Source organism: Cricetulus griseus, chromosome 8, assembly GCF_003668045.3.
Source record: "Cricetulus griseus strain 17A/GY chromosome 8, alternate assembly CriGri-PICRH-1.0, whole genome shotgun sequence".
Lineage (NCBI taxonomy): Eukaryota > Metazoa > Chordata > Mammalia > Rodentia > Cricetidae > Cricetulus > Cricetulus griseus.
The window spans coordinates 37,683,185-37,708,984 of NC_048601.1; the positions used below are offsets into that span (position 1 = coordinate 37,683,185).

The 25,800-nt window shown below is 40.5% G+C and overlaps 1 protein-coding gene across 1 annotated transcript in view; it reads right to left on the reverse strand.

Moving 5' to 3' along the window:
• The window catches only part of Cntn4 (contactin 4), a 341,374-nt gene that overhangs the window by 67,267 nt on the left and 248,307 nt on the right, over positions 1–25,800 (reverse strand). Inside the window, exon 10 of the mRNA XM_035449031.1 lies at positions 15,630–15,757. Within this exon, the coding sequence (XP_035304922.1) occupies positions 15,630–15,757 (128 nt within the window). The remainder of the gene's footprint in view (positions 1–15,629; positions 15,758–25,800) is intronic.

The window sequence follows — 25,800 nt, forward strand, 5'->3', positions numbered from 1 at the left end:
TGGGTTCTCTGCAAGAATAGCAAATGCTCATTCTGTCCAAGCCCTCTCTCTAAGCCCCCAGTCATGCAATTTTAAAGATTCCATATTTCCCTTTTTGCATGGGTGTGATGCAAATGCATGTGACTATGTGTTGGGAACCGAAGTTCTCAGCGCTTGGCATGAGATCCTAGGCCATGCTTGGCAGGCCACATAGTTAAACTTTACAAAGCAGCTCCTTAGAACCTCAGCTCAAGAAAAGAAACAACTTGACCCAGTCCTCCATCCACAGGTTCAGTCACCTAGGCAACCCTTCCTGGACCTCTTACTCATAAACTCTTTACCCTGCCAAATATCCTCTTTTTGTGGCTTCCTAATATCCTGCCTGGCACACAAACAACCCCTCCCCATATCCTGCTCTGCCGGCTATATAAGCTAGCCTGAGAAAAATAAAGTTTGCCACTTGATCAGAATCTTGTCTTATGGTTGTTCTTTCTGCATCTCTTGTTCCCATTCCCTATCCCTGACTCTCTTGCACCACATTGACGTCCTGCAGGTCAGGACAAGTATGCATATTCAATTGTATGTGCACATGTACATGCTGGTGTGTGTGCGTGTGTGTGTGTGTGTGTGTGTTGTGTGTGTGTGTGTGTGTGTGTGTAAATCAGAGGTTTATGTCTGGAAGGAAGGCTTTCATGATGCTTAGATTTTACCCAGAAGGGTCTATAGAAGTATTTGACTGTGGATATGTGCAACTTTCAAGACAGGAGAATGACACTGTAAGAGATTCAAAGGATATAAAGAACCCCTCCCAGATTTTGTAAGGGTGACCTTCATCTTTTCTCGAGACAGGCTTCATCCAGCTACACAAAGCTGTGGTCACAGAACAGAATCCCGAGGTAGAATTCCTGCCCTGAAGAGCTACAGCAGTGGAATGCCACCACTCTAATGGGTATAAAGGTTTTATGGGTATTTCCAAGTATACAGTGACACAGACAAATGTTCAAAGGATATGGCTATTTGGCTAGCTGCTGGAGTTCTGAATTGATGAGCTCTGAGTAGAGGAAAAGATGGAATAACTATTGTGATTGAAGATTGTATTCAATAACATCAGCATGTCATCAAACACTGGAATTTGATTCAGTGTGGCAACTTGATTCTTTTACAGATGGACTGGCTGGTAAAACTGCCCACACTGTTTCAATTGTAATTTTTCTCCTTTCCTTTCAGAGATCCTGAATTTGTTTGAAATAAATGTTCCCATAATGCCACTTTCTTACACATGAGAGATTTCATCTTATTTTCCAGCAGGAAGCTGAGTTAACTTCCAGATAGACTCGGTGCCTTTGTAGACTTACAAAGAAATTTGAAATGAGAGTGTGTTGATGGCTCATTCCAATGGTTTCTTAGAAATTTAAGGGAAGAGGCTTTAATTCTTCATGATAAAGGCTTTTTGTTTTTGAGGTGAGAAAACTGGAGTCTAGAAGATATTCCCTATCCAGTTCACACTGTGTGTCATTCATAGATCCAGGACCAACCTTCAAGTACACAGAGTCCCAATTCTTTCCTCTCCCCTGTGATGATTCCTATATTCACACAGTTTCAAAAAGTTATGTCTTGAAAGCTGATGTGACAGCCCAGTCAGTAGAGTACTTGCCTCGAAAGTCTAAGGATCCAAGTTCAATCCCCCAAATTCATATGAAAAATAGCCAAGCATGGTGATTCCCATAAGTCATCCCTAGGAAGGCAGAGACAGGTGGGACTCATTGACCAGCCAGCCTAACCTACTTAGTGAGTTTTAAAAAAAGAAAGAAATCAAGGTGGATGACAATGAAAAAAGCGAAAACCTACCTGTGGTTGTCTTCAGCCTTCTACACATACATGTTTGTATACCTACCAAGACACACACACACACACACACACACACACACACACACACACACACACACATGCCTTCTAGCAGAAAAGGAGTCATATGTTTTCCAGGTTTTATTCACAACCTAGGACAGTATCTTCCGTTTTATTGTTTCTCTCCTGTACTAAAGTGGAACAGCACACTTTCCCAGATGGCAGTCTACAAAGGTAAGTTAACCAAGAGGTAGTTCCTTTGTCTATAATTTATGGCCTTTTCCCCCTTTATACGAGAACTTCTCTGCAAAAGACAGTTCAGTAATGATTTCAGCTGGGAAATGACACCTTGATTTTCTGAAGCTGAGGCTTCACACAACTGTGTCATTCAAGCACACCACTCAATCCGTTAGAAATATTCATGAAAATGAGAAGATGGGTCCACGGGTGTTTTGTGACCATGATTTCAATATCACTCATCTACAGGGTCCCTGTTGGTTTGGCAGTTGACAGGAATCCCCAGTCAGCAGCTGGGAAAGGCAAAGTCTTTCTAAAGACAGGACTAATTTGTTTCCTGGTGAGAGGTGACAACCTGCCTTCATTTGCTTCAGATTTCTCAAAGATAATGACTTGTGTTTTCTTGTCCCAATTAACCATAGACTGCTGCTGGGAAGCCCACGTCCATGCAGTTTCTTTCCCACTGATAACCTCTTGTTATAGACACTGGGCAGAAATGCAGATTCAGTGTGGAATCCAAAGTACAGAGTTGAAGCATCCACTTCTCCAGTTTTCTCCAATCTTTAACATGCCCAGTTTAGATTACCTAATAATTTAATAACTGGAAGTGACCAAACTAACACAGTTAATTGTGATTGGCATCTATCTAACTGTATGATTTACTCTCAACTAGATCTTAGCCTAAGCATTCAAACAGGATATTATTCACTGGACTCCAGAAAGCCCCAATACAAGGTTAACTATAAAAGAGATTACCACTTGAAACAATATTATTCCATATTACAGAACACCTTTTTTTTTAAAAAAACACATACTGCATTGCTGGGAATGACTAAATTGATTCTGGAATGGAAGAAAAAGTTCCCTAAGAGTCTGGAATAAGAAGACAAAGTCAATGTAAGTAGGAGTACACATTTCTCAGGCGTTAGGAAAGCACCAGGGCAGAGGTCAAAATCACAGGATGCTAGCACTTCAGAGTCAGAGACAGAGACTGGAGAGGCTCACAGGTCAATGTTTATTCAGGGAAGGTCTCGGAGAAAGCTGAGTTGAATAGAAAGTTCCCTCAATAGGCCACTCAGACCATCCAGCCCTCTGATGCACAGACCCTTCAGCAGGGTTTCCCCAGAGCAGAGGGCCAGCCTGAAATGAATGTCAACAACAATAGAAAAATCAGGAATTTTATATTTTCAGTGGCCTACTTGTTTGCAGCTTTTTACCTTTTACTCGGCATGAATAAGCCCCTGTAGTTACCTCCCATCTTCTCTGCTCCTGCCCTCTCAGGTCACCCAGAGTTTCATAGCTCTTTAAGTGTCTGTAAATAATGACCATCCCTCCCCCTTCCGCCCTCTGCAAGTCTTCTGTAGCTTAGCCAGCCTGACTTCCCATAGCTGTTCCTTTTATTGTTATCCCAGATGCCACTCTTTAAGCTGATTTCAAATCGTAATGTCTATCTGGAATTAAAAGCAATATCCTTCCCTGGTTTTATTGCCCCGAGTGCTATGGTAGATCTTAAAGGTTTCACTCTTTTGCTTAGGATACTGTATTACATTCTAGATTTAATTTGCATTTTTAGAAAGCATAGAGTGTAATTGAGCCATCAATTGCTTTATGGTCAACTAAAACCTCTAACACAGGCCTGACCCTGAAATTCATCAGGAGCTTAGAACCTGAATGCAAATCCATATTTATGATGATTAAAATGAAACTTGTCACATTTGGCTCCCAAGATGATCTTTTCAAGGTAATTCTGAATGCTGATTCTGTCATTTAATCTATCCCCTAGTGATTCATATGATCAGAATTCACTCTGCATGTTATCAGCAATGCCCAGTGCTGCTGATAAGAAATTTCAATAGCAAAAGGTTGAGGAAAGGAAGTAATAACTGGAGGTCTACCTCCAACACTGACATTGCTGTCCTCTATAAAACCCATGTTGAAATTTTAACCTGCAACACAACAATATTGCAAAAGGTGGACTGTGGCCGGAGAGATGGCTCAGAGGTTAAGAGCACACGCTTTTCAAATGCACAACTTGCATTTGCTTTCCAGGACCTAGATCAGGTGGCCTGCAGACACCTGCCATTCCAGCTCCAGGGATCTGAAACCCTCCTCTGGGTTCCTGAGGATACCTGGATTCATGTGTACACACCCCCACACAAACATAAATACACATAAACAAATTATTGTTTGTTTTTAAAGAGTGAACTGCACAAAGTGGTTTAGTTATAGGCATGATTAAGTTGCTCCCTGGAAGGGTTTCTGGAGGAAGTCCATTCACTTCCACCTGTTCTAAAACAAAAGTTTTTAAAATGTGGATCTTTTTGAATGATGGAACTATCTATTTCTCATATTTCCATAAACAAATGATGTATCATTTTGGCAAAAATCAGTAACACAAAAATTCACATAACTAATACATAATACAGATTTCTTATGTATCTATTAATCACTTTCTAAATTTTCTTCAAAGTTAAAAAAAGTTCTCTGTGAAGTCGTTATCAAGATCACTTAGCCACAGTTCATAGAATCTGTTTTATTTTGATTAATAAGAAATTGAGACCACTATTTCCTCTGCTGTCCTCAGCTCCTGGGTATGCCAAGCAGTCATCCAGTGCCTTCACCTATGCTGTGAGCTCACCTCTGTTTTGCACTGTGTTTTCCTTGAAGCTTTAAAACCATTGTAAGCTTAGCATATAAGGTACTAGACATCATTGTGGAATCTTTTTGGCAGAGTGTGTCTTTGTGATTCTCCCTCCTCTCATCTTCCACATCCCTCTGCTACTCCTGACTCCCCTTGCAGCCTCTTCCCAGCTCCAGGCTCGTCTATTTTCCATGTCCTATGTGGAGATTCAGAAAGTGTCTTGCATTTATGTTATTATATGAAGTCCCTCTGTCTGGCATTACCATTGCTTTTAACTCTTTTCCTTTACTAAGACTTATTTTTATTGTTTTAAACATTTGTGTATATATGTGTGGGTTTGTGCACATGAGTTCAGGAGCCTGTGGAGTCCAGAATAGGTTATCAGATTCCATGGATCTTAGGTTATAGGCTGTTGGGATCTATTTAACATGGGTGCTGAAAATCAAACTCGGGTCCTCTTTCAATTCTTTAAACTGCTGAGCCATCTCTCCAGAACCTACTGCATACAACAGATATTTATTTCTGTACTTGAGTTTTTGAACATGAAAATATTAGTGTCTCTATACCTGTGCATGCACACCAAGTCCAGAGGAGATGTCTAGTGTTCTCTATCTATTCTTCTGTGTCAGGATCTCTCCCTGAACCTGGGGCTCAAGTTTTCTCTGTTAATCTGGAAACTAGTGAGTCCCAGTAATCTTCCTGCTCCTCCCCACCTGGGAGTGAAGGTTCTAGGAGTTTGGGAGAACAAACAGCTTGTTGTATCAGTATTTGGATCCATAGGAACTCCAGTCCTCATAATTACAGATCAAATGCTCTTCACTTCTGAGCCAACCTCTAGTCCCTTCTTTTACCTCTTTTCACATCGTGAATTATACTGATATGTTAATTTTTTATTATTTTCCACATTTTCTCCCTTTGCTAGTTACTCATTCTCCTTCTTCTATGTCCCTTGCATGCTGTGATGTTGATATGGATTTCCAACTTCAGGAGATCTAGAATCACCTTGTAGACCGATCTCTGGGCACATATGAAGGAGATGAACAGATTGGGATATTGAGGAGGGAAGATCCATTCTAAATGTGGACAATATCTGTCTGTGAATTGGTGCCCCAGATTAAATCAAAAGGAGAAATCAAGCTGAGTAGAATCATTTATTTGTCTCTGCTTCCCGTGGATACAATGTGGCCCTGCCATCTGACGCTCTTGTCTCAATGGCTTTCCTCTATGATGGACTGTGCCATCAAACTGTGAGCCAAAATAAACTCATGAATCCTTAGGTTGTTTTTGTCCAGTATGCTTTTATAGCAATGAGAAAAGTAACTAACTATACATGCTCTTTGAATACATGTGCCTCTGCTTATCATCTATCCCTATATTGTTAGTTTCAAGCCTTGCAGATCTTGCTCAAGGACATTCTCTGAGAACCAAGTTAAAAAGGAAAATTCCTAGGTCCCATCCCTGGACCTTCTGGCTATGTGGGTTTGGGGAACAGTCAGGGGTTGTATGTTTATTTAAAAGCAGTCATACTGTTCTGATGCTTATAGTTGTGGCTCATAGTTTTCTATGAAGGAGATGGCTAGACACTGTATACCTGGGTATCCTCACATATTGGAACTGCACTAGGGAGTCTGTTCAGCAGCAACACTGGTCATTATTCTTTGTTTTTGTTTGTTAGAGACAGGGATTCTCTATAGATCAGCCTGGGCTATCCTGGAGCTTGTTCTGTAGACCAGACTGGCCTTGAACTCAAAGAGATCCACCTGCCTCTGCCTCCCAAGTGCTGGGATTAAAGACATGTGCCACCACAGCCCAGCCTGGTCATTATTCTTAAATATTCTTTGTCTGGTTCATTAAGGAAAGCTGAGGCAAATAGCATACTGATCAAATGTTCTTCCTACACTGTATGCAAAGCCAATGGAAACAGACAATCATTGCATCAGGAATGATAGGGGTAGGTTAAATAGCATGTATATGGAGGAGAAGGCACTGTTGGTTAGGCCCTGTGCATCTTAGCTGGCAAAGTCGAATCCAAGCTTTTCCTGCTCCAACAAAGTTCTGAAGAGGGAAAGTTAGACAACAGCTGACTTGTTTCCAGTTTGGAAAACCTTCAAAGTGGATGTCGTTAATCTTCACTTAATAATGTGTCTTGCACTTTTGAACACTTATTATAGGCCTGTGAGAAGGCCAGGTGAAAAGTCACGCTGTTCTCAATGTTCTGCCTACACTTCATCTCTCACAACGTGATCCCAGGAACCTACTTTCAGCTCCTCAAATGGATGCATAACAGAGAAAACCATTTTAACCTTTTGGAAATGGCCCCTGCTAAAGTAAATCACAGAGAGATGATGGAAATGTTAATTAACTTGCTTTCATCTTGGTCAGATTCTCTATTTAACCTCAAGGGCTGGAGTCTTTTGGGTGTTTTTCTAAAATCTGATCACCTATGACAGCCAGAGAAATTCAATCATGGTTCGGCGAGGCTGCTCCTTTGGGAGAGTCATACCCTTCTTGCCACTGGTAAAGATAACAAATGCCAAGAAAGAAAGGGTAGAGTCACTTGTGAATTATTCTGACACATTTCCTTTCCGTTCTCTTTCAGAGTTAGGAGCAGGTGTTACGACCCTCTATCCATGGGGCCACCTCTCTAACAAAAGGAGAGGGGTTATTTAACACAAGCATACACACTCCATGTGCCCTCTGCTTCTGAGACATCATGTGCTCATGAAAACCGCCAATTTGATAAAGCAGGAGACCGCATGAAGTTCAGAGCAAGCAGAAAGAGATAGGGTGGCTAATTTTGCTCCTGTTTTTATTTATTAAACAATTAGCCATTTAAAATGCATTTCCATTTCTTCTAAGGAAGGAAGTAAACATTTAATGAACTGAAAAGCCCAACATAAAGCATGTCTCTCCTTGGGTAGAGAAATAGCTCCATGGAAAGATGACTGATGTAACCTAAAAAGATGTACACGAGAAAGAGATGGATTTTTATTTATGTGCTTAAAAATATATAACTTTAATAATTCCAAGGATGTGTGCAGAAGTGGTAGCAGAGATAGGTCAGAGATCTATGCTTTTAATATCAACTTCCTCTCGAGTAAGAATTTCATCGCATTAATAGCTAAATCATAGTGATTGTAAACCAACTGAAATGAGGCAATTAGTATGGCCTATGACAGCCATGAAGAATGAAAAGTGAGTTTTGCCATGCAAGCCAGATGGATATCTTCAATATATTTCTTATTATCTGCTTGTGGTAATAAGTTCAATTAAATGGAATCAGTACAACACAAGTGTCTTTGAATGGCTGGCAAAGAAATTAATTGTGTGCTTCACATTTAATGAAGCTTGAGAGTCACATTGTGGTACCTTTGTTTGTTTGTTTGTTTGTTTGGCTAATTCTAACTAGTAAATGTTCATTAAGGAAAAACAATCCATTATTCTATCCTACTTTTTTTTTTTTTTTAACCACAGAAGAAAGCATTTGCATGGAGCAGGTTAAATACCATTAGTGCAAAACTGATGTCTGGCTGGGCGTTGGTGGTGCACGCCTTTAATCCCAGCACTCGGGAGGCAGAGGCAGGCCGATCTCTATGAGTTCAAGGCCAGCCTGCTCTCCAGAGCGAGTGCCACGATAGGCTCCAAAGCTACACAGAGAAACCCTGTCTCGAAAAACAAAACAAAACAAAAAAAGTGGTGTCTGGTCTATAGTATGAGGGTGAGAAATAGAAAATTCAGAGCTGCTGTCTAGATGATGTCAGCTGCAGTATGGAGCTCTGATCTGACCATTCAAATTGGTGATGTTTCAGAACTATCTCAACAATTTAACAATACTCACTTCTAGAATTAGCAGCTTTTAACACATCTTCATTTATCATCACCATTTTCCTCTAAGAATACATATTTAAAATTCTATACAAAAAGATTATGTGCAACACTCCTAAAAAACTTTCATATAAAAACACTCAGGGTCTCTTTTCCCATAGTTTATGTTGTACACATACTTTTCGTTTACAAATTACATGGCATAATTTTATATTGCTAACTTGGCATTTAGCCATAATACATGAATTACATAATACTTTATGCAGTGTTAATTTTTAAAATGATTTGTGCTGTTCTTTTTTACTTTGTACTTTTAGAGCATCTGTCTGTGTCTTTCTCCCATGGAAGTGCCTAGAAATGGAATTTCTGGTCTACAGTGATTGTATTTTGTCAACTTTAGTATTCATTTGTGTATTCTGGCTGAATGTGAATAGCATTCCAGGTGTCTGAGTAGCCTTTGCCGTTCATGCTCATCAAAAAAGCTATTGTTATCTTTTGCTCATCTTACATGAAATTAGTTCAATGCTTAAATGTATTTTGGTGATTATGAGTGATGAGGGTGATGCTCCTTTACAAACTAGCTGGCTCACTGTGTCTATTAGACCAAAACATGAATTCAATGGTGATGCTTAGCTTTGGCCCAGATGCTACTAGGCCAAAGAGATAACAGAGTGGGTATCAAGAAATATGAGTGAAGGGATGCTGTTTTCCTCATAGGCCAAGGATACACTAGGGGTAGGGAAGGTTCTCATGGAGTGCAACCTATATAAACTTAAATCTCAGTGCAACAAAGTCTCTTTCATGAGAAGTTTGGTTAAAAGAAGGGACCACTATGTCTATAGCTGGTGGTACTGCTAAAGTCACACAGTTTGTGAAATCTATATTGCTATTGTCAAGGTCACCAAGAATGTCAGAAGAAATCATTATGTCCTGTACCATGAGATTTCCAAATATGTCAAGCTACTGTGAACATGGGCAGAACATGAGTTACAATGGCCTGCACTTGTTTGTTTGTTTGTTTGTTTTCTATTTTAGATGCTGGTAGGATCTACTACTGACATGGCCTGGCCACTGTCCTATAGAAGGAACTATCATAATTAGTATTTAGCATTTCCAACAAACCTTTCCTTCCTTCTTTAGGTGCCTTGGGTCATAAATTGTGCTAATCCTATTATGAAGGCCCTTAATTATTGCCTGGAAATAATTGGTTCCAGTGGAAGACATCTAATTAGGTCAAAATGTATTCTGTTATAGGGTCTAATGTTAAAAGCTTTTGTTGTGTGTTAGCAGCCAAACGTCATTGCTGGTTACTGATTTCTGATTGATCCCCAGTCTAATCTGGACAAAATCTTGAATAATTTGACATGTAAGATGTAGGCTGCTTCAAATGCATTTCCTCCCAGAATGGTTCCACTGAAAATCCTGTATTTTCCACCCATCTCTCTCTATATATGTCCCATTGAGTTAACACAGAAGACTAACTTTATACAGCCCACACTGGAGATGCCATACACAACCTATGGTACTGGGAAGAAATTTTCTTTTCTGTATTATAAATGTGTATATTTATATGATTATACATAAACATAAACATATACCTATATGTGTATGTATGTGATGGAGCCACTATACACACACACACCCACACACACACACACACACACACACACACACACACACACACACACGAATGAATGTATTTGAGGAAGCTGCTGTTTGTAAACATGGCTGACTTTTGATGAGCTGAACAATGATCACTTGGTCTGGCAAGGAAGCAATCAATTGAATGTTCACTCAATTACTGGAGCATCTTCAGTGTGCAGGGTTGAAAACAAATGAGACATTAACTTTTCCTTAGGAGTATATGGGTCTGAGCGAAGGCCTACAGACAACTTCATTTCTATCAAATCCTTGAAGTGAAAATTAATTTTTGTCTTCTGGTGAATGTGATTCTATGTAATGAATTAAAAGAAACAGATTCACAAGAAGAACTCAGCATTCAGGTGAAATTATGTTGAACTCTAATGTGGGCCTATCTCAAATTATTATCTCAAGTCACAAGGAAAGGAACACCCTGGGAAAAGAGCAAGGCAGAAGTTCAGTTGGATGAGCCTGGTCACAGTGGAAGGTTTGTGTGTTATAGAACCCAGTGAGTGTCCTTCACATTGTAGGACCTCACCTACCATTTCTTGTTGTAACTATATGAAGCTCCACAAATCCTGTAGAATTATGCTGAATACATTGTTGGTGACTGGCCAAAATTTTCATCCTGCGGCAGTTAATGATCCATCGCCTCTCTGTGTTTCCAACATATGCCCAAATTATGAGGCTCACTCTTCTGACTCTGGAGTGAGACAAATGTCCTGGTAAAGAAATCTCTCTACCAATTGTAACTGGTCATCAAATGGGAATTTCCAGCATGCATAGTTAGCATGAGGTACAAGCAGAACTGTATATGGTTGGGTTACAGTATGGCTTACTCCAAGATTTGAAGGATTATGTAAGGAAAAATAATCCAAAGAAAGTATCTACATATATTCAGAGGACTGAGTAATAAATATTTAAGGCCTTGCAGGCCAAGAAGCGAAGTTTGTGTTTTAGCAACTCTACATTCTTGCTACAGTTTAAAAGCACAGTTATGTAAACAAATGGTCTGCTTGACTTCTAAGTACACTTTATTTATGGAAATTGAAATATCAATTTCATAAAATTTCCACATTCAAAAATATCATTTTTCTTTACCCACCAAGTTAAACATATGACTGCTATTCTTAGCTTTAGGGTATAGGAAAACAGGCAGATGGCTGGATACAGCCCACTAGTCACTGTAGGCAAATTTATACATTCTCTAACTCAGGTGAGCATAAAGATCAGTTGGAGTGGTCATTTAACATGGAGTTTAGTTTTCAGGCCTTATCCCTAGATGTGCAGATGCAGAAGGTGAGGGACAAGGCCTGGGAGACTTGTGCTCCCATAAAGCACTCTATTCCATTTTTATTTGCTAGGGGACATGGACAAAGTCCTTCATTTGTAGGAGGATGCCTGTCAAAAGCGTAGACTGAAACCAGTAACCACAGTTACACAAGATCACTTTGGAGGTAGTTTGGGCAAGATAACCATGCTAATCACATCCATGGCTTAAGAGCCTGCATTTCATGCCGAGCCCTGGAGGTGATCAATAGAAGATAGGGCTGTTATTACCATGGTTATCTTGTCCACCCACAGCCAAGACAAACACTCACATGTGTTCTGCTTTAGGCCCGTGACAAAAACACTTGTCATATAAAACCTGTGTAGCTAAGACACCTGCCATGTAAAACAACACACAGTTACATCTGGTATGAAGTTAAAAATGAATTAGTGAGTCCAGTTCCTGCTTGTAAAGGTAGCTCACCCTTCTTGTAGATCTTAATAACACTGACAACCAAAAATGCACACCATAAAGGTAGCTGGCCCTTATCATAGCTCTTAGTAATATCAACATAAATGTATATCTTTGCTTAAAGGTAAAAGAATTGGGGAGTCTGACATGAGAAGTGTTCTTGCTTAAGGTTGAACAGCTAACAAATTCCAAATATGCTATAACTAGGATCAAAAGCAAAATCAGAAAAACTTAGAAATTCAGATGATAGGAGGATATCAAGGGTCTCCTGGGTACCTGTCAGCATCCCACAGTCTGGAAGCCTGCTCATGCATCAATGGAATAGTCATCCTCTAGATGGATACTTGCCAGGGATGTATTTTAAACCTCCTGTCTCATGTAGAGGATGTGTCCCCTTCGCCTCCCCTACTTACTGACCCCATGTCTGAAAATATCTACCTTCAGCCTCTCTCCAAATAACTGGGCCAGACGTAGTGAGTAAGAGAATTGAATTTTAAAAGAGTGGTTAATGACACAATTATTGTAAAAAGGTTAGGGAAAAAATGTCTTCTGATGCCTGACCTTCCCAGAGTTCTAATCCCAGACATATGAAGAGATCAAAATGAACACAAGCACATTTTAAGGTTAGAGAGCAACTTCTCTGATGAATCAGTCTCTTTGTAGATTTGGAAAGTGAATTAAAATACAGCAAAATGTCATATTCTAGGCTAAGTGCCTACAGTTGTACTAAAGGTGTGGGCTTGAGTATTTGATGTGGGATTGAGTAGTTGGCACAGTTCATGCTGAGTTCAGAATGGTTTCCTCTGCCTTTTTGTGCTGTATCGAGCAGATTTCTCAATTGTATTTCTCAGTTTATGTGAATGTCCTTGGTAGAGACTTGGCAGCATAAAAGTCCCCACTATACACAGACACTGCCACTTAATATCAATGGAAATCAGACTCAATTACTGAGAAACACGAGAGCTGCCTAATCACCTTGGACCGTACTTAAAGTAACCGAATTTTTATCTTCTATCATCCTAGTGATCAAACGAAGTTCATATCTCCACTTCCATATCACAACAACACAAGAATCTGAGGGACTTGGTGGAGAAGTTGATTATATCTGAGTGCCAGTGACCAAGTCCAGAGAGACCACTGAAGTACATGAACTCCAACTGGGCAACAGGGTCCTTGTCTGGGACACCCTGACCTTTAGGCTCACACATGAGCATGCCTGCCTTCCTCTCTTCATACTTCCATGCTCCTCCTCTCCGAGGCCTTCCTCTTTTTCTTATTTTTCTGAGTATTTAAGGTTTTTTTTTCTTTTCATGTTTCCTGAGACAGTGTCTCTTGTAGTTCAGGCCAACCTGAAGAGATGTGCCCAAGTGTCATTTCTTCCACTTACTAACTCTATGACCTTAGATGTCATTAGTAGCCTATATGGAAATAATAGCCATGCTAGCCTCTGGGCATGGTTTCCATGGCTGTGGTGATCCACATTAAGTAATAAGTATGAGTGCCTGGAAATAGTCATGGTTGTTATTGTTATGGGCATCATTGTTACTCATATGATAGTAAAAAGGCTATTCACACATTCTAAATCATTGAACACTTAATGAAGTTTCTAATTCAGTAGAATAATTAGAAGAGGAAAGTGAGATGGAGGTTATAGATACACATAGAAATCATATTTCCCTGCTGCACTGTGGAGAGTAGGGTATTTTCTCATCAGAATTCCTATGGTGCAGTGCCACCAGAAAGATGGAGAAACTATTGCCAACCGACTGGACAGCTCTCTGCTGCCATTTTGTATGCCACCACAGAGTAAAGCTTCCAGATATGCCATGATGAAGAATACATATCAAGGCTACGTCATATTTGGCATAGATGTCAATATTGCTGAGATAATAGCGTTTACTTATCTTCCCAAATTAAATAATTTATTTCTTGCCATCTAATAAGATGACAACAGTAATTCCTCAACTGTAGTGCAAGAGTTCCAGGGAGTTCACAGTTCAATGCTTTTAATTTTAGTAATCATGTATGTGTTTCAGTGTGTACTAAGAAAACAGTAGTTTGCTATCAATAGGTTTGAATTAAAATCACAGTTAAAATACATTCAATACATAAGAGGATTAAGTATTTACTATTACAAGAAGATATGCCAAAGTAGTGAATGTGGTGTATGTATGGCTGACGATGGAAACTTACCATCCAAGGTCATAGAGTTAGTAAGTGGAAGAAATGGCACTTGGGCACATCTCTTCGACTTTAATCTTGGCCTTTAATCACAATTTAACACAGCGTTCTGGAATTCACTTATATCTGTATAAGTGGGATGCCATCCTAACAGGCCTGAGCTTGACTACTAACTATCTCTGAGAACTTGGGCTCTCTATCTTGTTCCTATGTTTCCTCTGGCATCCAACATAGCCATACATTAACCAAGGCTTCTGGCTGGAACTCTATGCTATAAATATTAGCTATGCTCTTTTTCCTTTGCCCCATAAAACAGAATGAACCCATGGTCATATGCATATTCTTCTGGTCTAGACAATAATTAAGAAACCAAAAGAGTTGGATCTGTCTCTAACAAACTCTCTTTGGCTTCCAATTCTCCATCTGAATAGAACTGTATTGGTGATAAAAAGACTTTTCAAGATTGTCAACTTGCAATGACCCTGACATATATAATTAGGTGATATTTTAACTTCATGTTTGAGTTATAATTGAGGTAAATATTCTTTTTGAATATCTTTACTTGCTTTAGGCGGTTTTACTTCTGAGAGGAAGTGACAAATAGGTCAGTAAGAAAGAATATGAAAAGACTCATCAGAATACATTGCGCATGAATAGGAGGAAAATGGTGTCCAACTTTTCTTGTAGAACCAGGGAGAATGTGGAGTCATGTTTCTGGGCTTAAGTCTATCCATTTGTGGTGACCTCCAACAAGTCACCACATTGAGTGTTATTTTTATTATTCAAAGAACTACCAAGTTCCCTGGACCTGAAAAATTCTAAGACTGACTCTATAAGACACAAGGTGATAGAAATTCAAATGGAATGTAAATTAAGATCTCATCCTTTATAATTCTCAACACTTCCAGCAATGCCATCAACCTAGTGTGGGGACAGTTTCCCATCATCTGCTGTGCTAAGAGCATAAAGGACTTTCAGTCGTGAAATATAAAACACCCAGACTAAGAGATGAAGGACATTTTATTTCCTTAAAACTGACAGGGATGGCTGGGTGACTAAAGCAAAGCACAGAGGTGATCAAAACCCTTTATTACTTAGAGAAGCCATATCCATATCTCTGAATACCCACAGCAGCTCTTTGTAAAACTGCCGGTGTCTTTGTTTAAACAATGTTTGCTAAAAATAGTACTTGAATCATGGGTTTTTAATTTGTTAGCACAGGATTCCTAGACATGAATTTCAAACCTATAGAGACTTGAAAGAAATTTAATTAAAGGACTGCAGATAACATTTGTTACAGTACTATAATAGGCACAATGGCTGTAATTCTCAAATTGTATTGGATGATGCTGAAATAAGATAGCCTTTCAATCATATTCATTACCAATGGTTCTCGAAGAATTGTTAATCATATCATGCTTGCTGTGATGAATTAATCTAGCAACAGTGATATCTATACATATTAATATGAACACTGCCACATCTATAGATTCTATTATTAGAAGTGAAGACACATGAGTTCTTTGGGTTAGCCATTACCTTTCACAATCACATTCCCAGTACTGCTGGCAGTTCCGAAATGGTTAGTGGCTATACAGGTGTAACTTCCAGCATCAGATTTAGTCACATTGATGATTCTGAGGTTTCCATCTTCAGAAATGGTAATTCTGAAAACAAAGCAAATAAGGAAAATGTGAAGTTTATGTCATGAGAAATGATTTCTGTCATTCTGTTGCCTTTCACATTATAAGTCATAGTTACATCATTTGACAGCTTTGTCTGTTTTTAGGAAGTTTGTCTACATATGCATAAGCATGATTGGATGTGTCGTGTGTCTAATGCTTTCCCGATTTCTCTTGCTAAAACCAGTCTCAAACTTTGGTTAGAATAAAAATTATGAGTATTAGATTGGTTGTAGTCGTTTCTCTTTCTGTAATAACTCTGATGATACAATGCAAAGGGAAATTTTAAAGAGCACCATTAGTTTTAAACTAATGCTAATGAAAAATTGGAAAAGGCCACTGAGGAGACAGCTTAGTTGGTGAAATGCTTGCCATGGCCCAGTGAGGACCTGGGTGTCATTCCCAGAACCCACGTGAAAAGAGATGGGTCAGGTGGCATGAGTTTATAATCCTAGCAGTAGGAAGACAGAAGTGGGTAGGTAGACAGATGCCTGACACTTACTGGTCAACCAGTCTAGCTTGCCCAATGAGCTCCAAGTGAATAAGAGACCTTGTCTTAGAAACTGAATTGGCCAGAAAGTGAAGAATGATCCAGGTTCCAGGTTTATCCATGGCCTCCACAAGCACACCCTCACACCCTCATGAACTCTCTCTCTCTCTCTCTCTCTCTCTCTCTCTCTCTCTCTCTCTCTCTCTCTCTCTCTCTCTCTCCCCTCCTCCCTCCCTCCCTCCCTCTCTTCTCTCCTCTCTCCCCTCCCTCCCTCCCCCTCCCTCCCCCCCTCTCTCTCTGTCTCTCTCAAACACACACAAACACACCGCGCGCGCGCGCACACACACACACACACACACACACACACACACACACAGAGAGAGAGAGAGAGAGAGAGAGAGAGAGAGAGAGAGAGAGAGAGAGAGTTCTCTGCTTTGTATTTTGCTTCTAATGACCTTTAGTCACACTGGTCCTTATAAGTTCCTAGAGTATTTCAGATCTGTTCCTGCCTCAGGACCTCTGAACTTGCTATTCTGCCAGTCTTAGTCCTTATCTTCCTTTGTTGGTTACTTGTTCCTTGCCCTGTATCTTCTGAGAGTGTTCATCTTATGGTTTAACTTGTGTCCGGTATACTGGATAAAGTGGACTAATTGCTCTATAAATTGTCATTAATTGGTAGAATGAATGGGTATATAGTAAATTATATTCTAAGGATCAACATATGTTAGAGGAGTTTCAAGTCTCTAAGCCACTGCTAGTAAATATTTCAGCCGACAATCTAGAATGGGCAGAATTTCACTTAACTGACCCTTTAATTGGGCTTTTTTATTTTTAATAAACAACTGAAGATTTAAACTTACTGGGTTGAAGACACGGTGTTTACTATTTTGGGGGTGCCAAAGCTTTCTTCTCAGGACCTGTTTCAGATTCTATGAGCAAGTTAGCTCAAATGTGGAAAACTTAACCAAGGATGATGGGATCACAAAGATGAGTGCTTATGTTTCACACATGTCAGTTCTGCTTGCTCAGCTTTGTAATCTCTGGTCTCCTTGTCTATGAAATGGAACTTATTAAACAAACCTGATTGGCTCTTGGAAAGGATAGGTTCTATTTCTAACATCTTCCCTGGTATTTATCAGCTAGCCGTGTGTCTTTCATCTTTTTGTGTTGATTATTAATCAATTGATTTATTTTGTTTTGTCTTGTTTTGTTTTAGAGAGTGTCTCAGTGTGTAGCCCAGGCTGGCCTTATATTTCTGAGCCCAGTGCTGGGATTACATGAGTATAAATACTTGGCCTCTATCTTTCATCTTGAAACATGAACTATTATTTAGTCCCTTCTACACATGGCAGGTTGGGACAGACCAAACCCTCCTCAGTACTTTCATTTTCTATTGGAGTTAAGCCAGCCTATAAATTGAGTCATTTCAAATCAATGGAGATGGCACAGTGAGGCAGCTAGAGAGTTGTACCTAGAAGGTCTGTGGATGGTGTCTGTGGCTGAGTTGTTTTCTGTTGGAAGCCTGGAGTCAGGGACAATGGCTTCTGGGCTAAGACAGACCCCTATGGAGGCTAAAAAGCAGATAGATTCCCCTGTTGGAGCCATGGCTCTTTTCATGGTAGTAGCTCCTGGCAGCTGGGCTGAAAGATCTGCGTTGGTACTTGTATGTTTTACAACTTGCAACTCACAAAACCTATGGAGACTCAATTAAAGCAAAGTTTTCAGTGTAACCAAAACTTGCCCTCAGCAATGGTTGTGGTCTTAATGAGCTTGAGAATCAGACTAGAGGAAGCATCCTGAACACTAGGCACAGGACCTATTTGCAACACAAAGAGAAAAGGAGCTGCTCATTGGAGACTTCTGTTTCTAAATCACCCAGGCAAAGAAAGATGTAGGAGCCAAAACCAACAAAGCTGAAGCTTCAATAGAAGATCAAGCTATAGTCAGGTAACATATCTACACAAGCTCTATAAAAAGTAGAGCCCTGTCAATACCTGCCATGGAAGAGGAGCCCCCCCTTTCCCTGTGGATCTGTACTTAGTAAATGGTTAAAGTGTCATAGAAGAATGTTTTCTTTAGTGGTCCCGACACTAATAAGGTACCTACCCATGCTCCTTTAAATAAGCCATTACTCATATTCCTGCAAACAACCTTAATGAAACTCATTGAGCCATATACACAAGACATGAAGGTAGAAAGAGGGGGTATTTTGGGAGAGGAGACGCATTAGCTCGAGTAGGAAAGGAGGGGAGAGTAATAGGGCAATGTACTTGTGCGTAAACGTCAGAATAAAAGACCATTACTATGTACAAAAAAATGTAGTAAAGAATGATGAAGTTCCTATTAGTTTTATACATAGATACTACTTCCTGGGATAAAATTCCTCAAAGCTACAGTTTTAAAACACATGCTTGCTTCAGCTAAATCCAAGCCTTGGATGAAAACCCAAAAATGCAGACAGGAGCCCTTCTGCTAATTCACTCCGAGGCATGCACGGTTCCTCACCAAACGGTATTTGATTCCTTATTTACTGGAGAGCAAATGCACTGACAAAAGCAGAATGGCGATCACATCTTAATTACCTCAATAATAACAAAAATAGCTTGTAAGGACTTAATCATATTCCTATTTATGAGACAATTTGCTGGAAATTGAGAAATGTCGGCATACAATAACTCAGTAAACAGGGTGGCATTCATATTGTGGATGTGAATTCATCTAGCATGAGGTAGATGAGCCTGGGTCATAGTAAACACTCAGAGGGATACTTTCAATGCACAAAGGTCTATTAATAGATTGTTTCTGGATCTTGAGGTAGACTGGTGCCCATTTTCCGGAGAAACTGCCATACTGATTTCCACAGTGGCTGTACAAGTTGGCACTCCCACCAGCAACGGAGAAGCGTTCCTCTTTCTCCACATCCTCTCCAGCATAAACTGTTATTGATGTTTTTGATTTTAGCCATTCTGACAGGAGTAAGATGGTATCTCAGAGTTGTTCTGATTTGCATTTCCTTGATGGCTAAGGATGTTAAACAATTTCTTAAATGTCTTTCAGCCATTTTAGGTTCCTTTATTGAGGATTCTCTATTTAGTTCTGTACCCCACTTTTTTTTATTAGTTCAACTTAGGGAACAAGCTTGTTTCAAATGTAAGTCCCTTCTCCCTCTTCCTCCCCTCACCGCTATCCTCCCTCCCCCACCCCCAACCTACCCCCTACTCCATCCACTCACCAATCCCCAGGCAGAGTAGGGTCCTCTACAGGGGCTCTGCAAAGACCGCCAAATCTTCCTGTGCTGGTCCTGGGCCCTTCCCCATGTGTCCAGGGCCAGAGTGTATCCCTTCAGGTGGGATGGGCTCTCAAAGTCCCTTCTTACACCAGGGAAAAATACTAATCCACTACCAGAGGCTTCCTGGAGTGCAGAGGCCTCCTTATTGACTCCATGTTCAGGGATCTGGATCAGTCTTGTACTGGCCTCCCAGACAGCATCTGGGTCGATGTGCTCTCCCTTGTTCAGGCCAACTGTTTCTGTGGGTTTCTCCAACCTGGTACAGACTCTTCATTCCTCCCTCTCGGCAACTAAATTCCAGATTACAGCTCAGTGTATATCTGTGAATGTCTGTCTCTGCTTCCATCAGCCACTGGATGAGGGCACTAGGATGGCATAAAGAGTAGTCATCCTTAAATGCCATCCTAGAGCCCTCATCCAGTAACTGATGGAAGCAGAAGCAGAGATCCACTAAGCACTGAGACAAACTCCTGGAATCCAGTTTCAGATGAACAAAGGGGTCACGACCACATTGGGAAAACCCACAGAAACAGTTGACCTGAGAACTCAAGGACTCCAATATGACAGCTGGGCAACCAACATAGGAACAAACCAGGCCCTCTGAACCTGGGTGTCAGCTAGGAACACTGGGCAGTCTATGGGGCCTCTGGCAGTGGAACCACAAGATGTATCCCTAGTGCATGAATGGACTTCAGGAGCCCATTTCCCATGGAGAGATACTCTCTTAGCCTAGATACATAGGGGAGGGCCTGGCCCCTGCCCCAAACGACTTCACAGATTTTGATGATCCCTCATGGAAAGCCTCACCCTCTCTGGGGAGCGGGTGGGGGATGGAATAGGGAGGTTGGTGTGGGGCATGGGATGATGGGAGGGAGAGGGGACTGGGATTGATATGTAAAATTAGATTGTTTCTAATTTAAATAAAATTCATAAAAAGATAGTTTCAATTAAAACAGTATCAGTATAATTCCAAAATCCTAAACTACTGCCAAAATTAAACTGCACTGTGCAGATCTACAGATCAGGAAGGGGGCAGAGGACTTCTTAGGATATTACTTGGGCCCTAGGCTGACCCTGATACATGTCAAGTGTGTGAAGTTTACCACATTATTTATGCTTAGACAGGGCAGTTCAACCTTTTCAGAACTGATATTTTGGACTAGATGATTCTTAGTCCTTGGGAAGGACACCAAGCAGAACACTAGGGTTCTTTCAGGCCCCTTTCATGCCCCAATGTTCTGACAAAAAGGCTTGAGGGAGAGGGCAAAGTTTACTTCTAGTTGAGAACTGGTCTAAGCCAATTTGGTATTTCAGTGTATGGCATTGGTTTCCATTCTTTACTTTACCCTTCCCACTGTTATTTACAAAGAAGTAAAAAAAGAAAAAAACAAGAGACTTGGCGTATTAGAATTCATGGGAGGGGATGCCAGTGAGGGAAATCATTTGTAGGTAGGACAGCTTGAGTAACCTTCACTAAATCATGTCATCTTGCTGTGACTGTTTATTCTGCCTCTGTGCAATCCACATTAGGGGACAACCTTATAAACTCAGACTGGCTCTCTTACAATATAGTTCAGTGACTGAGAAGACAAATTCTGAACCTAAACTCCAGTCTCACTCCTATTTGTGAGCTGTGTCATTTTGTGTAAAGCTATATCTCTGTACTTGCATTTTCTTTTTCTTTCTTTTTTTTTAACTTTAACTTGTTTGTGAATGTTTTATCATTTTTATTTTATTTTATTTTATTAGTTCAAATTAGGAACAAGCTTGCTTCAGATGTCAATCCCTTCTCCCTCTCCCTCCCCTCCCCCCCAACATCCCACCTGCCCCTAGCCATCCCCCCTCTACTCCCCAGGCAGGGTAAGGCCCTCAAAAGGGGCTCCCCAAAGTCTACCACATCATCCTGGGCCAGGCCTAGGCCCTTCCCCATGTACTTGCATTTTCTTATTTGAGCAAACAGATTGATAAAAGCTGTGTGTTGCACGTTGTTGGTAAGTTTTGCAGTGTTTAGAGAAATGAACCTAATAGGAGAATTAACCAATTATTCTCGTCGTGGAGCTCTACATCCCTCCTGGACCCATTGTTTCAAGTATGTAAAGGTACTTACTGCTCACATTAAGACAACTGGTGAGTAGTTTCACCATTTAACAAAGCATACAGGTGACAATAAGTTGTCACAGAACAATGATGAAATATGAGTGCCATTCATGGATATTTAATAACCACCCCCAGATAGTAAACCTTTATCAGGTGGCAATTCCTTGCTAATTGAAATATTCCCTCCTGAGAGGAGGAAGAAGGTTCCTGAGACTCAGAAAGTAAACAACCTTACAATTATGGAAGGAAGATCTGAAACTTACAGGATTGATTGAGCTCTGCTCCATGATTAAAGAAGCAAGACACAGTTCCCTGGTCAAGATATGCTGAACAGCCCAGCTCCTTGGAGAAGATATTTTTTGGACCTGTACAGCCCCCTACAAGTCATGCATTCAGCTCCTGGATTGCAGCTTTCTTGGGTTGGCATCCATTCTGGGTGGACTTTCCAATGACACTGTGCTTTTGAGTTCACGCACCTGTAAGCAACCCCTCCCTAACACTCCTTTACGAAATTCCAATGAGCTCATTGCTTCACCAAGTTGACTTTCTGAGCATCATTTATTTGAACTATTTTTGGTGCCCTACCTGGAGTAAGATGTTTGCTCACATCTCTCCAGGAAAACTTAGCAAAACAGCTTTCACACACATAGTTACGCTTTAAAAAAATGGAATACTACTTTAAACAGAACAATACATCTGGAAATAATGTCACCATGTTATAGACCATCCATTTTTATGAATGAGATAGCCATTACTTTTCCAATGAGGAAGTTGTTTTTCATAAGTGTCACTGAAGAAAGAGCAGGAGCCCGGCCTGGATGACCAGGAGACTGTTCTCTTCTCTTCAGTGGTTGGTTTAAGGATACACATGCCACCCAAAGCATAGGCTACTGAGGAGACAACCTTCTTCTGCTGAATTGTCAAACTTGGGAGATAGAACACTAGAACTTCACCTGCCGTGAAAAGAAAGCAATTCATAAGGAAGTCGAGCAAAGAGGTGGAAAGAGGCAAAGATGGAAAGGCTAACCACCTTGCCAGTGTTGAGCTTCTTGTTCTGTCCATGACTAATGCCAAGAGCTTAGGAACCAATGATATGTGAATCAATAATTTAAGATACCCCAAATGGAGTTTTCAGACCATAAAAATGGAAGAATGGAATCTCTTCAAGAAATTTCTGAACTTGTCTAGATGATAGTGGCTATGAGAGCTGCAGGCAGGGAATGGGTTTCTGCCAGTGAGACTGTGGTGGCTGCCTCTCCAGAATGTATTGTGAGAAGACAGATGAATCCTCATGATGGTAGAATAGTCACAGATTATCGAGTGTGGGGGAAATTGACCTGGCAATTCCTTATATATGGCTGTATCATATGCTTTTAGCTATGTATTTATACATTTAAATTCTCTGAGTTCACAAGCTGACCTGTTGCTTTAAATTTGGTTTCTAAGATTCCTGTGTGTGGGGGGGGAGGGCATGTACTTATTCATATGTGTACATGTATGTAGAAGTCAGAGGCCAATATCAGGTGACTTTGTCAACTGTTTTCCACCTGATCTTTTGGCACAGCATCCATCAGTGAAATTAGAGCTCACAGAGTTGGGTACACTGGCTAGGCAATGAACTTGAGGGGTTCTTCTGTCTCTTCCTTTCTTTCTGCAGCTGGGTTCCCCAGCAGAAGTTACATATATATGATCTGACTTTTTGCAAAAGTGTATAGGATCTGAATTCAGTCCCCATGCTTTCATGACAGGAATTTTACTGACTGAACCATAGTCTTGATCCTTGTTTTATGGAACTTTTTTTACAAGCCAAGAAATAGCTCTTATTTTAGGTGCTATTTGAACAATCCTAAAGAACTTTTGAGATAACATTCAATATTAATATTTATTTAGACACTTGTTTCCTTTTAAGTTGGATGCCATGGCAACTTTCAAGAAGAGGAAAGCAAAACAAAACAACAATCACGTTCTTTAAAGACTAATTCTATATTAATTTTCCTGAAAATTAAAAAAATATTTATTTTATTTTTTATGTGTTTGAGAGTTTCGCCTACACGTATCTATGAGCACCATGGGCACCATAGATACATAGGTCAGAAGAGGGCATTGGGCCCCTGGAACTGGAGTTATAGGTGGTTTGGAGTTACCATATGGGTGATGGGAAATGAACTGGACTCTTCTGTAAGAACAAGAAGTGCCCTTAACCATGCAGTCATCTCTCTGGCCCCTCTCAGTGAGATTGCGACACTTCTTTTGTGTTTCGTCTCATTTGAGCATTCCCATTTTAGGCTATTGATTGACCCTGAGGTTGACGTTGAACTCTGGACTCCTCCTAAGGCTTATGAATAGTGATAGAACCAGATAAAAAGGATTGAAAAATGTAAATCCATCCCTGGCTTAGAATAGGTCAGTCCTGACCTACCAGAGCAGGCTTTGTGGTAATAGCAGAGAAAAGTCAAAGATGATAAAGTATCAAGTAATAAAAACAAGGGTGTGACACAGAACTCAATTGTCCCTACATGAGGAGAGGTCATCTAATTCACGACACAGTAAATTACCTGCAGCACACGCAAGTGTTTGCTCCCTCCTGTCACCAGAGGTTTCAGATGCAGGGAGAACAGAAGCAGATCTGGAATTATGAGATAAATTGAATCTTTCTTAGTCTGAGGCTCTGGGTTGCAGCCATTGAAGAGCTGACCTTGTTAGCCCTGTAAATCAAAAATAGTCTGGGGACAGGGGACCTTTAAAAGTGCTGAGTCTTTTCTTTTGGGGGGCTTTAGTAGCAGATGACAAAGGCTGCCAACTCCACGATATTCTACCACCCAAAGGGAAGGTTGATCCCAGAATGGTGACCTGTAATTCTTATGAGCAGTTGCGCATGGAGGTCCTGCTGCTAGGGAGAGAGACAGGACATCCTTGTTTGCCTGTGAGTCACTTTGAAATGCTTCCTGGTAATTAAGTCTCTTTATACAACATCTTAGAAAGCTACTTTTCTGTCTGTAAAAGGGGTAATTATGGAGAAATAGCATCATTTTAATAAATAGAAAGAAATTATAATAATCGTTGTCTCTATTTTATACATGATATAGTCCAAAAGCCATGTTTGAAAGTTAAAATCCTGAAAACAAAACAATGGATTTATACATGACTGAATGAGTTAGTGTTCCTGGAAAGGTAACATACATAATGTAAGACTCCCCAAAGAGGTAGGCTTTGCTACTTGTCATCTCAGAAAACCTGGTGGGATGGTGACACTGTCACATGAGGCTTGGCTTCAGGTGTGATTGGACTGCAAGCTCCAGTGATACCTTAGTTACAGTTTAGTCATGCATCCTTTCAACCAGCGGTCTCTCATGCTTTTCATTACCATACAATGTGTCAATCATGACCTCATTGTGAAGATCAGGGCAAAAGTTGACTAGCCCTACGTGTATGCTTCATTCTGTATTGAATAGCCCTTAATTCAACTAACTGACATATTTTATGTAAAAATCCATTCTGGGATAATTGTGACAAATGGGAAAACAGGGTGTGATGGGCAGCACATCCCTTCAGGGTGGCAATAGCCTGTGGCTTTTGGGAGCAGATGAACTTCACTTGAAGTTCCTTCCTGGCCTCTGTGGGTCCTTCAGATTGTTAACTCCTTCGTTTCCATTGCTACCATTTGTGCTACCACTTGGAGCAGGAGTTGGGGCAGCCTTCAGGCATAAAGCTACCAGTCCCTCCCCTTTAGCTCTCTGTGCAGACTTACCACACAGAAAACTGTGACAGAAGGGGGATTTAGTAGAGTATTGCTGATGCAAAGCTCCATATACCGAGTAGCTTCACCAGGGGGACTCGTTATTTTACTCCTCAGGAGGCTGAAGTCTGGTATTACTGAGTTTTGTGAGCAGTTTTACAAGCCCGATGGCTCAAGACAGTCAGGGTTAGGTCTACTTAGATGCCCACCTATTCTTCTTTTGTAGCTTCTGGTGACTGGTGACCACCCTTGCTGTCCCTTAGCTTGTACTCTGATTCTGTTATCACATAATGTACTCTCTAGGTGTTCTTCACATTGCCTTCCCCTGTGCATGTTTCTACAGTCAAATTTCCCTCCCACTATGATCCTGATGGTTTAATTATGTGATCTGTTCTGACTTTATTGTAATCCGATTC